The following is a 17916-nucleotide window of genomic DNA, read 5'->3' on the forward strand; positions in this document are numbered from 1 at the left end:
GATTTAAATAGCTCCTCCTCTTTTATAAACCAAACTAATTGATTTGGTTTTGAGCCAAATGAAATTTATTTGAATGGATGGGCTATGCAGTCACAACATGAGAAGGAATTGTAACATCTTTAACAATGAAATAAGTTTATAACAATGTTGTGATTGTTTGGACTATAGGCTTAGCCTTTACAAAAAATACTGTTGACTTTAACTGACTCAGATTTATTATTCATTTTTTGTGGTTTAAAGTGTTTGTAAATTAGTTGTAGAATTGCCTGCAACTGTAGATGCTTCTTTCTTTGATCAGTTGAATTTTTATAAAAATATAAATGCTGAATATAATTATTTTGGAAATTTAAGAATTGAAATTGATATGAGTTGCTCTTCTATGCAGTCAAAGGGGAAAGTGATTTTATTCCTGTTTAAAAGGATAGATATAACTCTTAATTTATAAAGGAAAAGTTAAAAAAATACACAGTTTGGGTGACTTGTATCAAGGAAGAAACTTATGATTTACATAGAAATAAATGAAACATTGTTGACCAACAACACCGTTTGTTGAATTTAAAAAATAATTGGAACATGAAAGAATAAGCAACATGTATAGAGTAATTTCCTCTAAATGTCTGTGCTGATATGCTGATGGCTTGCGATTTGACGTTTTTATGAAGTAGACATTGGATGTTGTTGAGTAAGAGGATTTATAGCGAATCCATGATAAACAATGATTTTTATCATCATTGTTGATTACCTGGAGTGATGGAATAGGAATTAAGATTTTAATAGATGTGAAATTTTTGCAGATTACACCACTCAGAAACATTGGAATTTATGAACCTGAGGAAAGAAGGGTCAACAAAAATGACAAGATATTGGCAGATCTTGTTCTTTAGAAAACTGTAGATCCTAATTTTTTTAAAAAATAGTTTCAATAATTTTCCTAAGAATTAAGTGTTCATTTATAGTATGGGGTAAGAGTTAATTGAGTTGTAAAGATATCTAGCTTCTGTTTTAAACTAGCTTAGATCCAAAGAGTTGTGATAAAGTCAAAAGCAATAATGATTATCTAAGGAATAAATGAATGGGCATGTTAATGTCTGAAAACAGATGGAATGTTTGATTCTTGGGGAGCTAAATATGTTTTTATAGTGGAAGTGAGGTTCCTTCAATGTATTTGAATGAGAAAGGATAATGATTGGTGGATTGTGTAAACTTCATTGTGAGTGAGGGATGGATAGGAGATAAGTTGGAGGGAAAACACATAATAAAAGAATTGGGATTGAATATTATATGCATAACCTAGTTCTACATATATTTAATGTAAATCAGTAAAGTGAGAATTAGTTTGGTAATTTGATCATTTTCTCTAGTGTTCTTGGGACAATATCTTAAGACAACTGAACTGCAGTTAATGTACTGATCATCATCCAATGTATGATACCATGTGGGTGGTAAACAAAAATTTGACTCTCACGCACAATTTTCAATATGATCATGTGAAGTTCAGAAAGATTAACATGATATTGGAATTCCAAAGCAAGTGTGCAATTGTGGTCGGACTAGTGCGTCATAATATATGGACTAACAAACATGTGGAAATGCATGGCACTGAAGAACAGATTTCCAACATGTTTAGCTACATGAGAATAGCATGACTGATCAGTACAAGGTGAAATGTTTAAATTATCAAGGCATTAACACATACTTCCAAGAGAGGCGAGTTTTGTAATAATTGGGTTTAAACTTAATTCAAGTTTCGAGAGCCTGGAATAAAGTTAAAGGAGTTTGTGTTAGAAGATAAGGAATATGTAAAAAATGGGTGCAAGTGATGGAGGAACTGTAGGATCAAGTAGAGTTTAGGGTTTTATATCAGGTCAAAGGGGGATTATAAACAATTATTGTACGGGAATTGCCCTAAGATTCTATTTGGGGCTTTGTGACTTATAAAATTCATTGGGTGAATATGATCAATTAATACTAGGTGAGAAATCGAATGTTAAGGCATTTTTCAACCTCAAGGTAGGGATTATAGGATTGAGTTATTTTTCAATAATTAATTACTTTGACTTGATTACACAGGTGAGGAACTAAATTATATTCTGTTTAGTTACCAGTTTCTGTTGGGAAGTAACCACAAGGTCTGTTCAGAAATAAGATTATGGTTTTATCGCTGTTTCATGGCTCAGGCTAATGAAAATGCTTTTGCTTCCACTCTCTACATATTTCTCTTTTCCCCCCTCTCTATTCCTCTCACTCTCTTTCTAACCCACTCTCATACTCTCTCTATATCCATCTCTCGTTCTTTATCCGATTTTTCTCCCTGTCTCTCTCTCTATCCCACTCTTTCTCTGTATATCCCTGTCGCCCTGCCACTTCCTGGTTATTGACCAATCCGGTCTCTTCTCTCTCCCTGGTCCCGACCCCTCGGCTGTGGGGAGGGGAGGCTGGGAGAGCGGTGGTTTCTTCAGCCAATCGTTGTTCGTGTTGCTGTTGCCGGGGCCGGAGATTCGTTTTCGGCGGCGGGAAAGGCGGCGGCGGTTGGAGTGTCAGTTTCTGGATCAGTTGATGTCTTGGTGCTGGGCACCGAGTGTGTGTGTGCGCATCCCGGGATGATCCTGAGCCGGGCGCAGTACGGTCAGATCAGCCGCTACCTGGAGAGGCTGCGGCCCAACAGACAGGGCCTGAAGCTGCTGATGGAGCAATTCCCCAGGTAAGGGACGACATAGACAGATAGCCACACACACACTGCAGCTGTCTCTCTTTCAGGGCATCGGGCCCCAACAAACACTGAAACCAATACATAGAGCTGGCAGCATTTTGTGTCTCTGTTTTGTTTTCGTCACCAGAATCGGGTTTTATTCATTTATGGCATGTGGTCATCTCTGGCTGATCCAGCATTTATTGCCCATCCCTAGTTGCCCTTGAGAAGGTGATGGTGAGCTGCCATCTTGAACCGCTGCAGTAGGTAGACCCAAAATGCCCATAGGAAGGGAATTCCAGGATTTTGACCCAGTCACAATGAAGGAACGGCTGAATATTTCCAAGTCAGGAATGTGAGTGACTTGGAGGGAACTTGCAGCTGGTGGTGTTCCCATATGCCTGCTGCCCTTGTATTTTTTTTTAATGGAAGTGATCGTGGGTTTGGAAAGTGCTGTCCTGCAGCGCATCTTGTGGATGGTACACACAGCTTAATGACCATCAGTGGTGGAGGGAGTGAATATTTGTGGATGTGGTGTCAGCCAAGCAGCCTGCTTTGTCCTGGATGGTGTCAAACTTCTTGTATTGTTGGAGGTGCACTTATCCAGGCAAATGGGCAGTGTTCTATCACACTCCTGATTTGTGCCTTGCAGATGGTGGATAGGCTTTGAGGACTCAAGAGGTGAGTTACTTGCCGCAGGATTATGAAGGATTTCAAACAAAAACAGAAGTTGCTGGAGAAGCTCAGCAGGTCTGGCAGCATCTGTGAAGAAAAAAAAAAATCAGAATTAACGTTTCAGACCTGCTGAGCTTTTCCAGCAACTTCTGTTTTTGTTCCTGATTTACAGCATCCGCAGTTCTTTCAGTTTTATTATGAAGGATTTTATTATTTGTGAGGCAGGTGTGATCTTTGCGTAACAACTATATCACAAGATTCCATATGCAATGATAGGTCAAAAAGTCAAAAGAAAAGTATTGCCGATTCTGAAAATATGAAATAGCAACAGAAAATGCTAGAAACATTAATCGATCAGTCAGCATCTGAGAGAAATAGAGTCAGTGTGTCAGGTTGGTGACCTTTCAAGGGAACTCTCAGACCTGAAATGTTGATCATGTTTCTCTCTTGACCAGTGCCTTCTGATCTGTTGAATATTTCCAGTCATTGTCATAATGACGCAGAGTGAGCCAATTTTGCTCATGAATCTATGATATTCCACAAAGATCAGTTCCATTTATCCCATACCTCAGTTGTGTCGCTGTCGTCCTGCAAATTTAGCATGCTCAGATAATCTATTTTAGTGATGTTTGTTTGAGAACAACTGCACTGCTCTTTTTCAAAGTGGTGCCAGGAGATCTTTTAGATCATTTGTCTGATTACTCCACTGAAGACACATCCAGACCTGAAACATCAGCCTTCCTGCTCCTCTGATGCTGCTTGGCCTGCTGTGTTCATCCAGCTCTACACCTTGTTATCTCAGATTCTCCAGCATCGGCAGTTCCTACTATCTCATGTGTAGAACTGATGTGTTATGCCTGCTCAGCAGAAGAGATATGCAGACAGTGAAAAGCCAAGACCATGAACAGATGTTGGAGAAAAGAGCAGCACAACTACAAGTTGACTGGAGAAGTAAAAGTTGGATTTAGAGTAATGGTGGGAATAGATAATGATAAAAAAATTTATAAATGCAAAATAATTAGATGCAGAAAGATTGGCAAACAAGTGAGCCAGCTGACCAATTTTGATGGAGGATCAATACAGGAAAGCTGATTAGATATGTGACAAAGTGAGGAGGCTTTGAGAGAAGATCTTCGAAAAGTAGAAAGTGACTGTGATGGCTCGACGTAATGATCAGGACCAACAGGAGAGGTAGACAAAATGATTGCACCAAACAGAACATAAAATGGGATTCCACGTAGATGTATTTGGTGTGAAAGACAGAGTGTTAATAATGGCACGTGCAGTTGGAGACATGAATCATATTTGCTTTTTCCTCCCCAAGAGAAATGACATTTGGCACTCATCCTTATGGAGCAGAGATTGTTGACCTTGTTGGGGAGAACTCTGTAGCTGGTGGTATCCTCAGACCTCCATCCAGACATACATGGTTAGATGGGAAATTCTCTTCCTCCTACCTCGGGGAAGAGGGCCTTCTGCCTTGCTTGAGTAGCCTGGAAGAGTACACACACAGTGTCAAACTGAACCATGAGGCCAGCTGCGATCTTGTCATGCTGAAATTGTTTTGCACTGCCGTTTTCTTGCAGGAACTAGAGGACAGGAGCATTTGCACCTGTGGGGAAAAGCTATTGGGGATTGATGGTGCCTGTTTTTTTGATGTTGGCTGTGAGGTGGTGTGGCAGTGTTTGATGGCTCCTGTTGGAGTAGGGAGCTGACAGTTGCTGGCAGCTGGATATTGGGTTTGTTGCAGGATGATGCTGGGGTGGACTTTGAGATAGTTGCAGGCTGTGGAGTATTGGTGTGGTCACTTGGCATTGGGGTGGTCACTGGCCCTTGGATATGGAGATGGCTGCTGGTACAGGGGTGGGGTTGGCTGCTGGGTATAAGGATGGGTTGTAGCTGAAGGTCCAATTGCTGAGCCTTGGGCACCGGCAGCACTTTCAACATCATGCTTGTGCTTCTTTCTGCTTGTGGTGGTAATGTGGCTGCTGCCTTAGTACTTACCTGTGACCACTGTCTTCGACATTCCCATTCCCACCAATTTCTGAAAAATCACAGCGTTTGTACCCATCTCACATTCATGAGTTTACAGAGATCTACTAGAATAGTACCAGGGATGTGGGATTTGAGTTAAGTGACAGGTTTTCTCACTACTTGATGAATTAGGTTCCCACCCAGAAGTAAGTCAGTTTCCCTATTTAAAATCTGTACTGGCTAATATCACTCCCAAACAGAACTGTTTATCTAGTGTTATTCCTTGCCATGAACACATCAGTGATCATTAAATATTCCAATCAGAGTGCTCAGAATACACCATTAGTTCATCAAAATGATTCTAACTCCTACTAGTCAATAAACATGATTGAAGTTTATAATCATGGGAACATCTTACTGAAACACATCAGTTTCAGAGAGAGGTTCAACAGGGTAAACGTTTGGGATGCTTCCCCTCATGGGGGAGTCTAGAACTAAGGGGCATAGTTTAAATATAAGGAGTCTCTGATTAAATATGGTGTTGAGGAGGATTTGTCCTCAGAAGTACATATGACGTTAAAATATACGTATGTGAAAGGAATACCTGACGAGTTAAGAAGCAGTGTGCAGGACAGTGAAAGTTTCGAGTCAAATTTCAATTACACTAAAGATCATTGCTGAGCCCCTTCCTTTTTCTGATTATCATTTATCATTTCAACTGAGGAAGTGAGACAAAAAGTGCTTTGTCCAATGTTGTTCGCGATGACATTCCATTGTGTGGTGGGGATGATGAGAAAATAACCAAGTGTCTGGAGGAAACCACCGGAAAACAGGAGTGTGAAGATCAGTAAATGCAAAACCAATTCCTGGAATGTCAGATAATCTGAGAGAAGAGGATCAGAGTGCAGGTGTAAAGATCATGGATGAAGACGTGAAGGAAATGTATAGTTTCAAATAGCTGGTGTCAATAGTGGTGGAAGATGGAAATGACAAAATGGAAACTAAGGAATAGATTAGCTCTAGTTAGAGTAACGGGAAGAAGTACAATGGAGTAATATCTGATAGAAAAGAGTTGGTGAAATTGAAAGGAAGAATCGGCCTAACTATATGGTGCAGAAACGTTGGCAAAATCGAGGAGAGAGGAACGTGACTGAGTATTAATGGAATACAGATTCTGCGATCGATGTCTTGAGTAATGAGAAAGGACAATTTGGGAACAGAGGCATCAGTTTGTTGGTGACGATTGTGCAAGCATTGAAGAAAGTCGCAGAGAAGAGATTTGAAATGGTATGGTTGCCTGTTGCAGGGAGAGGAATTGTGGCAATTAATAGTGGAGAGAGGACTGCCGGAAAAAATGAGAAGAGAGAAACCTCGGATCATATGGAAAAATGTGGTGGCCGGAGACAAACACTGGATTGGACAGGAGGAGATGGGAAAGGGCGATCAATCAGTGTTGTGTTGACCTCAAGTAAAATAGAAACATAGAAAATAGGTGTAGGAGTAAGCCATTCAGCCCTTCTAGGATGTTTTGCCATTCATTAATATCATGGCTAATCATCTAGCTCAAAAACCTCTTCCAGCTTTTTTCCTTTGATCCCTTTATTCCCAAGTGCTATGTCCAAATCCTCCTTGAAATTGTACAATGTTTTCTGCTTTCAGAGGTAGTGAATCCAAAGGTTCATTACTTTCCAAGTGACAATATCTTTCCTTACTTCAGTCCTAAATAGTCTTCCCTGTACCCTTAGACCCTGGTTCCAGACCTCTCATCCCCACCCATCAACGGGAACAGCCTTCCTACATATACCTGTCTAGACCTTTTGTATTTTATTAGGTTTCTCTGAGATACCCCTCATTCTTCTGAACTCCAGCAAATATCATTCTAATTGATTCAATCTCTACTCATACGTCAGTCCTGCTGTCCCAGGAATCAGTTTGGTAAACCTTCACAGGACTCTCTCTACAGCAAGAACATCCTTTTTTCAGTTAAGGAGACTAAAACTGAACACAGTATGGTCTCACCAAGGCCCTATGTAATTGCAGCAAGACATCCTGCTACTATTCTCTAATCCTTTCGCTATGAAGGCCAACATACTATTTCCTTCATGGCCACCTGCTGCAGCTGCATGCTTATCCCTCAGTAACCGGTGTACAAGGACACTCAAGCTTCATTGCACATTCCCTCTCAATTTATAGCCATTCACAGTATAATCTGCCTTCCTGTTTTTGCTCCCAAAGTGGATAACCTCACATTTAACCACATTATGTTTGCACTCAAGCAGCTTGACCAAATTACACTGCCTTCTCCTGACAGCTTACTCTACCCATTCAGCTTTGTGTCAGCTAAAAATTTTGTAATATTACTCTTAGTTCCCTCAAACAAATCATTAGTATAAATTGTGAATAGCTGGGGTCCTAGTATTGATCCCTGCAATACCCTACCAATCACTGTTTGCTTTTCGTATAAAGACTCATATATTCTCACTCTTTCTTTTTTTCTGTATGCTGTCCAGTTTTAGCTATCTCAATATATTACCTCTAATCCTACTTGCTTTAACTTTACATGCTAATTTTTTTACATGAGACTTTGTAAAAAGCCTTCTGAAAGTTCAAATAAATCACATTCACTGGCTCCCCCTCATCAACTCTATGAATGACACCTTAAAGAATTCCAGTCGATTTATCAAGTATGATTTTCCTTTTGTAAATCCATGCCAACTCTGTCTGATCCTGCCACTGTTTTCTGAGTGGTCAGCTGTTAAATCTTTTATTATGAGTTCTAGCATTTTCCTCCACTACCACCATCATGTTGACTGGTCTATAATTCCTGGTGTTCTCTCCACCTCCTTTTTTAAATAAAAGGGTTACATTAGCTACCCTCCAATCTATAGGAACTGTCCCAGAGTCCATATGATTTTGGACGATGGCCACCAATGCATTCCCTATTTCTAGGATCTCTTCCTTGAGTATTCTAGAATATAGTTTATCAGACCCTGGGGATTTATCGGCCTTCGATCTCATCAATTTCTCCAATGTAATTTTCCTACTAGTACTGATTTTCTTCAGTTCCTTCCTGTCACTAAACCCTGTATACCTCAACATTTTTGGCTGTGTGTTATTTGTGTCCTTCTTTGCAAACACAGAGCCAAAGTATGTATTTAGTTGGTCAGCCATTTCTTTGTTCCTCATTATAATTTCCCATTTCTGACGGTAAGGGACTTACATTTGCCTTCACAATTTTTTTTCTCTTCACATACCTATAGAAACATTTGTAGTCAGATTTTATACCCCCGCAAGCTACACTCATATTCCAATTCCCCTTCCTTCATCAATCTCTTTTCCTCCTTTTGAATTCTAAATTGCTACCACTCCTCAGGTCTGTTGTTTATTCTGGCCAATTTGTACATTTCTTCCTTGTATCTAATACTATTTCTAATTTCTTATAAGCCATGGCCACCTTTCTTTTCCAATTTAGCACCAGACAGGAATGAACAATAGTTGCAGTTCACCCATGTGCTCTTTGAATGTTTACCATTGCCTTTCCACCATCATCCCTTTCAGTAACATTCCCCAATCTATCGCAGCCAACTTGCCTCATACCATTGTAATTTCGACTGTTTAGATTCAGAATCAACTACATCACTCTCCAACCTTGATGAGGAATTCTGTCATATTATGGGCTCATTTCCAAGGGATGTCACACAACTAGATTGTCACTTATTCCTGTTTCATTACACAATACCCAGTCTAGAGTGGCCTGACCTCCAGTTGGTTCCTCAACATATTGACCCAGAAAACTATCTCTTCTACATGCTACGAGTTCCTCCTGTATGGTATTGTTACTAATTTGATTTGCCCAATCTATATGCAGATTTAAGTCATCCATAATTGTACCCATTAGTTTCCTGTTTAATTCTATTCCCAACATCACCACTACAGGGTCTATGCCCAACCCCCAGTAATGCTTTTTGCCCTTTTGTGTTTCTCAGCTCTACCCATACAGATTTCACTTTGTTGGAGCAAATATCCTTGCTCACCGTTGCTTTAATTTCCTCTTTAACCAGTAGTGCAACCCTACTGCCTTTTCATTTTTGTCTGTCCTTCCTGAATACTGGCTACTCAGTTCCCATCCATGGCCAAACTGCAACTATGTCTCCAGAATCACATGTATATCATATCTGTTTTCTATTTACATGATCAAGTAATGTATTTATTCCGAATGCTCAGTGTATTAAGGCACTGAGCCTTAAGATTTGTTGTTTTAACATTACTTGTCCCATTCCCATGGTTTTTCAATGTGATCCTGTTTGATCCGTGTCCTTTGTTTCTCTATCACTTCTCTTATTCTTGTCCTTCCTCTGACTGCTTGCATAGGTTCCCACTCCCTTGCCATTTTAGTTTAAACCCTTCCCAGCTACTCTAGAAAGTACTTAACAAGGACATCAGTCCTGGTTCGACCCGGGTGTGACCTGCCCAGTTTGTACTGGTTCCACTTTCCCCACAACTGTTCCTAATGCCCCAGGAATTTAAAACCCTCTCCCTCGCACCATCTTTTAAGGCACATATTCATTTGATATATCCTGCTATTTCCACTCTGACAAGTACGTAGCGCTAGCAGTAATCCTAAGATTACTATCTTTTGAAGTCCTGCTTTTCAACTTAGGTCCTGACTCCCTATATTCTGCTTTTCGGATCTCATGCATTTTTTTCCCAACCTATGTTGTTTGCACTAACTTGCGTCGTGATCACTGGCTGCTCACCTTCCCCGTCCAAAATGTCCTACAGCCGCACTGAGACATCCATGACCGTAGCACCAGAGAGTCAACATACCATCCTAGAGACTTTTTTGTAGGCACAGAAACACCTGTCTATTTTCCTTACAATGAATCCCCTATCACTATTGTATTCCCATGTTTTTTACTTTTCGAGCAGCAGAGCCAACATGAATTTAGCTGTTGCTGTTTTCCTCTGAAGGGCCATTAATCTCAACAGTATCTAAAGTGGTATATCTGTTTTCCAGGGGAATAGCCATAGGAGACATCTGCACTGTCTACACAGTCCTCTTGCTCCTCTTGTTGGTCACATATTCCTTTCCTGCCTGTGGAGTCTTAGCCTGTGGTGTGACTGCCTCACTATACATGCTATCCATGTATGCTCCACAGTATTTCCAGCTGTTGCTCCGGCTCCAAAACTTTCAGGAGCTGCTGCTAGAGACAGTTCTTGCAAACATACTGGTCATGGGCTCTAGAAATGTTCTTAGCTCCCTACATTGAGCAGGAAGAGCACACCACAGCTTTGAGCTCTCCTGCTGTGACTTACCCTTTTAAATGAAACATTTTGGAAGATGCTTAATATTAAATAAGATCAATTCTTCTGGGTCTTTTAAATTTGGTATTAATGATGACCAGGGAATAATACTTAGAAATTATAAAGTGCAAAAAAAGCAAAAAGCACCTCTTCCCCTCTGCACCGAATTCCCATTGTGTTCCAAATTTCGGAAACACACACTGGTTGTCCCTCACTTAAGGTGTGTCCTGTTCCAACTGCCTGTGTGAAGCTTGGTATGTGAACTGAAAAGAGAAGAGAGATGATGAAAAACTTCTGAGTGCAGATTGTCTTTGAAATTAATGTATTCAACACTGAGTTGGATGGATTTTTGATCAACAAGGAAATCGAGTAATGGGTAGCAGATAGGAAAGTAGAGTTAAGAATAAATCAGCTCTGATCCTCCTGAATGGCAGAGCAGGCTCACTGGGTTGAATGGCTGACTTCTGCCCTTTCTGCAATTTGTTGTTAATACTACTGACTACTGAACCGCTTTATTCCACTGAGACCTCTTACTGTTCGATATTTTCTCTCAGAACAAATGATGCTAATATTAATGCAAAATCCAATCAAATGATTAAAATTAATTTGTTGAAAGCTGTAAAGGAAAAAGTACAAATTCAGAATTTCACAAATAACTGTTAGATGGGTTTGATTGTTTGTGATAGAAATTTGAAAGATCTCTGGAATAAATGTCTCAGAATTTTCTATGGAAATGTTTACCCATCTGTATTAATCTCTAGTTCCTTTCAGTGGCCACTTTTCTCTGAGTTTGGTTTTTTTACAACAGTAAAGTGAAACCAGACCCCACATTTAATTTGTATTCTTCTGCCTCTAATCTGCAGACACCCTGTTCCTTTGTGTGCATGTGTGTGGCATCTCTGCCAATATTTCTTTGTAAATTGCTTCTAAGCAAAATCCTCCCACTTCTAATTGATCCCTAATTCACTTTTTTCCACTCAAGATGCTACATAAAATTGTTTGGACAGATACGGTGAGCTCAATGCATATTCCCTGTAAGGGTCTCCTGAAAAGATCATTTCCAGTCAACTGTGATCACTGAATGATGGGCAATATTGCAGCCTCCTAACAGCTTTGGGAACAGTAGTTAGTAATTTTATTGGACTATGGAGATTTGGGCATCGCATTCCCTCTTGGTACTTAAAAGGAAAATAATTAAATTTTTTTAGAATATTGTTAGATTTATTAAAAGCAGCTTGTATCAATGCCGCATTCATTATTTGTGTGGAACTTTTCTAAGTAGCTGAAAATCAAAATGAAAAATGGTTTTGCAACTTTGGGGTTTGACTTGTTGTTATTGAGTTTTAAACCAAAGTTGATATTTTTCTACTGTTGGTACATAAAATGAAAATGTAAAGCTCCTTATTTGTTTAAATTTTGGCTTCCTACTTTCAGCAGGATCCCTGGATTTAAAGAAAAACAGCTGACTGAAGAGAAATTAATTGTAAAATATTTCCTTTGTTGTCTGCTTAGACCACCAACTATTCATAAAGCATCTTGAGCAGAATGAAAAGTCCCAAGGTGCTTCATAGAAACATTAGCAAGGTTGCAGGTAACTGAGGGTGCAGTAAGGTTGAACTTGAAGAAATTAGAGTCATAGAGTTGTGAAGCATGGAAATAGACTTCAGTCCAACTGGTCCATGTTAATCAGAAATCCTAAATTAATCTAGTTCCGTTTGCCAGCATTTGGCCCATATCCCTTTAAACCCTTCCTATTCATGTACCTATTCAAATGCCTTTTAAATGTTATAATTATACCAGCCTCCACCACTTCCTCTCACAGCTCATTCCATATACTTACCATCCCATGAGTGAAGAAGTTGCACCTTCGGTCCCTTTTATATCTTTCCCCTCTCACCTTAAATCTATGCCCTCTAGTTTTGGACTCCCGTACCTTCAGACCTTGGCTATTCACCCTATCCATGCCACTCGTGATTTTATAAGCCTCATTAAGGTCACTCCTCAGCCTCCAATGCTCCAAATAAATTTGTAAGGAAACAATACTCAACATGCAAACACTCAAAGCTATCCAGGACAGAGAACCCTGCTTGATTGGTACCCCATCCACCACATTAAATGTTCTCTCCCTCCACTATTGACACTGATAATAGTGTGTGCAATCTACAAGGTGCACTTGAGCAATTCACCAAGGCTCCTGCAACAGCACATGGATACAAAGAGAATTTTTGGCAAATCCTATGGAGTTTTATTTGAAGTAACTAGCAAGGGAGATGAGAGAAACTAATGGCTGCTATGAGTTTTGATTTTCAAAAAAAAAAATTAGTGAGATGCTACAAGGGCTTATGACTCACAACTAACTCTCAAGCATTTGGGGAAATAATATAAATAGTATAAATTGGTGCTTGGTTCGTGTACAGAAAATAGAACAGGTATAATTTTGGGGTAGTAGGCCGTAATTAGTGGAGTACATTTGGGGTTAGGTTTTTCACGATCCGTATCAATGATTTAGGTGGACGGGACTGTGTGTCATCTGTCCAAGTTTGCTGACAGTCCAAAATTAGACTTTAAGAAAGGTACAGAGACTTCATACTGATATGAACAGATTAAATGAGTGAGGAAGAACATGGCAGATCAAATTTGGAGAAGTGTGAGGTTATCCAAACTGGTGGAAGAAATAGAAATAATTGGTGAAATAGTGAGAGACGGGGAAATGTTGGGATTCAGTCTGGATGCCTTGGGAATGAATCACAAAGTTCACATGCAGATATAACAGATAATCAGGAGAACAAATACTATGTTGACCTTTATTACAAAGGGTTAAGTGTATAAGAGTAATAGTCTTATTGTAATCACAGTGCCTTAGTGAGGCCACACCTAGTGTGGAAAGTTTACATCACTAGCCTAAGGAACGGTGTAGTTGCCTTAGAGCAAGTAAAATAGAGATTGACTCGACTGATTTCTGTGTTGATGTAATCTAATGAAAAATGGAGCAGATTAGGCTAATATTCTTCAACATTTAGAAGAAAAAGAGGTGATCGCATTGAAACACAAAAATCAAAATGGACTTAACAGGTTAGATACTGGGAGCATATTTCTCCTTGCTTGGGGTGTCTAGAACTATTGGTCACAACCTCAAATTAAGGGGCTTGCCTTTTAAGAGTGAGCTAGGAAAAAATTCTACTCTCTGAAGACTGTGAGCTTTCAGAAATTCTTTTCCAGAGAACTTTGTATCTTTTTTAGGCAGTTGCTAGTTCATGTTGGAGATTGATATTAAGAGTGTGTGCAGGAAGACAATTGTGCAACAAGATCAGCCATGATCTTGATGAATGGCAGAACAGGCGAAAAGGGAAATCTAGTTTTTATGTTCTTAAATCTATGCCATGCTTGAAGAATAATTAAGATTCCAGTTCTCTGCAGACATTTAAAGAAACTCTAAAGACAAAACAAAGTGACGTTAGTGTGCATTTTGTCATGACCATGGGTCGGAATTCAGAAGGTCTGTGGACATTTTTAACTTGTAATTCCAAAACATGATTTTAAAGGAAGGCTGATGCAAGTAAATCAAGTGGCTATCTGGAGAGGGAAATCTATGGAATGACATTGATGGAAAAGAGCTTCAAATAACAGCCCTTCAAAGATAAATGGGATTAGAGGCAAGTCGAAGCAGATTGGATTTTTATAACTACAAAGATATTAAGGAACTGCACAACAGCAAACCTCTTTGCAGATTATATCCCAATTAGCAGAAACATTTTGTGTTTTTATCTCCTTTGAAAAATGCACAAGAATAGAAGTTTAAAAAACAGTTTCAACTCTTCTGGCATGTGTAGCAGGACTAAATATTCTTGTGCATTGGCTGGAGTTTAAACGTTAGTACACTGTGAAGGTCACAGTTGAAGAACTATCCTCTCAAGTCATCCTGTGTTGCAGGTAAAGGGACTCTCTAAATTTACCTGAAGAACATACAAAAGGTCTCTCACCCAAATGCTGGAATTTAATCATATTGAAAATAGATCAGATCATAGAATTTCAACCAATCTGCCAAACTGAAGATTGAGAAATTGACTGTTCAACACCCAATATCGCACTTCTGGTAACCTCCACCGCGATGCAGTAATACCCAACTAAACATTTATCTGTTTTAGTCTTATTTCTAATCTAATTCCTCTTGAGTTTCTAATTAATAAATTAAATTATTTTATTCAAGAAAGCCTGGTTAAGTCGGCTCCCTTCAAAAGATAAACTCATTTGGATTTTGTAGAGATATCCAAGAGGAATGGATTCTTTTTAAAATTAACTTCCTTGCAGCCAACCGAGGAGAAGGGTGAATGATGTTGGAGAGGCTGGTCATCCCTCCTCACCTGGAAGCTTAATGATTTGAAATATTGCATTTGGAATTCTATCAAACTGGGAATCCTTGCCTGGAGTTTGGTTTCAACAATTTTCATGAACCTTTTAAGTTTGAGAAGGTGGTTAGGAATGTGTTTTAAATATTCAGGTTTATAAACAGAATACAACGATGAGGAGATGTCTCTTTCAAAGATCTTGCAGGGACGTGATGGCCTGAATGACCTTGTTCTGTGCTGAGTTTCCAGGAGTGTATGACAAATCATTAGCCAGATTTGACTAACATTTACACCCCAATTTCCTTCTTTCTCAGAAACATGTAAAGTCTCCGCCTAAGCATATTCTTTTAACAACATCTATTGCTAATGTATTGCAGGATGTGATATTTCTCTGTCAAATGTGGCTTTTTTGTCCATTTATTGTCTAGGTAGACTTTCCAATCACATCACAGTATTTATTTTGAATATCTTGAGATCAGTTTGCATAATTTTTAAAACACTGAAATAACTCTGCCAGTCTGTAATAGCCAAGGCATTTAATTTTAGGAAAACAAAACTGGATACAGCGCTGCAAGTAAAAATTAGTCTGAGCTTTTTACAATATAAGTGATATATTGAAACTATGTACTTCATCATCTGAGTGATTACATTACAGTCCTTGGGAATTTTCCATCAATGGTCACCAAGCACTTTTCCTGTTATTTTTAGTGGCCCATGCCTGACGTAGACTTGTTTCAAGATATCAGCACCCCGGTTCTTATATGTTTTTTCTCATTTATTTTGAAACACCAAAATATGCATTTCTGTTTTTGTTTTATGATTGATTGTATGGTTCGGACCTCCTCTATTTCCTTTGTGGTTTGAACCTGTTTTTTGCTATTTTTCCTGGTTTAACAGTCCTATCCTTACTGTTGCATTCCAACTCACGAGTCACTCAACACTGCAATTCCATTTTTTCAGGGCTGTCCAGAAATTCTGTACACTATTTTGGTTGAACTAGTTAATTTTGGAAAACTGATATTTGAAAGTTTATTTATTTATTCTTTTGTGAGGTCTGTGCGATACTGGAAGAGATCTGTTGTCTGTTGATACTTGTCCTTTAGAAAATGGTGGAGAGTTGCTATTTTGAACTGCTGGTGCAGGATTTTGATGGAGTGATGGTGAGGGAAAGGTGATCTTCGGAATCAGGATGGTTTATAGTTTGGAATGAAACTTGCAAGTGATCATGCTCGTTTGCATCTGCTGCCATCCTCTTCTAGGTGGTAGAATTTGGAAGATGCTTTTGAGAGAGTGTTGGTAAGTTCCTGCGGTGAATCTTGTATATGATGCACATTGCTACCACTGTGCATTTGTGATGGAGGGAGTGAATCCAGTGTTTTCGCCCGGATTGTATCAAGCTTTTTAAGTGTTGCTGGGCTGTACTCATCCAGGCAAGTGGAGAACATTTCATAATATGGCCAATTCTTCATTAAGAATTACTCAACACTATAATTCCCAGCCTCTGACCTGTTCTTATAGCCATGCTATTTACGTGGCTGCTCTAGTTTTGTTTCTGGTCTTTGGTAATGCTGTTGAATGTCTGTGTGATGGTCACATTATCTCTTGTTGAAGATTGCTATTGGTTGAAAATACTTAGAAATATTGAGTAGGATCAGTGAAGTGAAAAAGAACAGATAGGAATGGAGGATTTTATTTTACTGAAACATGATGGGAAATGGAAGTAAACAATGCTGAAAGTACGCTGCAGGTCAGAATTCCAAGGGAGAGGAACAGAATAAAGTTTGGGGAAGAAAACATTAGAGAGTTGATCAGTGTCTGGCATTGTAGGACATCAGTGTCCCATCCTTTCCAACTATTTCCATGTCCATTTCTGATTCATCTTTACTAAACTGAAAATAGTGAGATTTTTGCAAAAACTCTTGAAAACCAATGAACAATGGAATTCTTGCAAAGCCATTTTTGAAAAACTCCTGATGTAGCAAACGCTAATCTGTAGTGAAATGTTGGTAACATTCTTTCATTTGTATTTCTCTTAATAGAATTTATTTTGTAACATTCATTTAGCAAAGACTATAAATTGTACTTGATATTTTTTATGGAGTTAGCCAAAAAGTATTTTCCTTGCAATAGAGTTATTCTTTATCCACTTTTTACTGATGAAGTTCAATATCTGCATATACTTAATGTTGTGCACATCGAGGTATAATTTATTTTTTATTACTTTTATCAGGTTTCAGGAACACACAAAAACTAATACTGTTTTAAGGCCCTGATGGGAAGATCTCCTGCCACCCTTTACAGTGCCTACAAAATATATTTTCTGTGTCCGATCAGTATGCTATACTCTGGGGGTTTTGTGATAGGAATGGCAGGAAATCACGCTTCAAGACATAACGGATTGACTAGGCCATCCATCATTTGTTAGCATGCGTTGAGCTGCTTGGTTTCTGCACAGGGGCTTGTGATTTAGTAAATACTTCAGAGATGAATAGAGCTGCTCACATGGGAAGCTATCACTGTCCTTCAGCAGACTAAGACACAGATTCATGCTGAGAAGGACGTCCAGCGGCAGCTCATCAGTAACTGGTCTGTCACAGTTGGTGGTGGCCACCGACCATTCACAGTATATTAAATGCATCTTTAATATCTGCTTGAGTAGATTTAATGAAGAAAATTCTGTTTCTGTACACTAACTACAGTTTCCCCTTGTGTTTTATGCAAGGAAATACAGTTAGCAGGGTAGCACTGCAGCAGAAATGCAGTACAGCATCTTCAGAATAGAATTATCTTTTTGCATCTCTATATTGATACGAGAAAATCTCTGAAATCACAAATATTGTTATCGATAAATTAAACATTTTTAATTTTTGGCTGGAAGCCATCAGGCATTTTGGCTGCAAATTACAGATCAACAATAAAAATGTTTCA

The 17916-nt window shown here is 39.0% G+C and overlaps 1 protein-coding gene across 2 annotated transcripts in view; it reads left to right on the forward strand.

Moving 5' to 3' along the window:
- The first annotated feature begins 2414 nt into the window (after positions 1-2414).
- The window catches only part of cdin1 (CDAN1 interacting nuclease 1), a 153570-nt gene continuing 138068 nt past the window's right edge, over positions 2415-17916 (forward strand). The window contains exon 1 of one of the 2 annotated variants that reach the window (XM_020529206.2): positions 2415-2701. In XM_020529206.2, coding sequence (XP_020384795.2) covers positions 2601-2701 — 101 coding nt within the window. In that variant the 5' untranslated portion in view covers positions 2415-2600. The remainder of the gene's footprint in view (positions 2702-17916) is intronic. The other variant, XM_048600168.1, reaches the window with a different exon arrangement.

This window comes from Rhincodon typus, chromosome 8 (genome assembly GCF_021869965.1).
Source record: "Rhincodon typus isolate 14 chromosome 8, sRhiTyp1.1, whole genome shotgun sequence".
Taxonomy (NCBI): Eukaryota; Metazoa; Chordata; class Chondrichthyes; order Orectolobiformes; family Rhincodontidae; genus Rhincodon; species Rhincodon typus.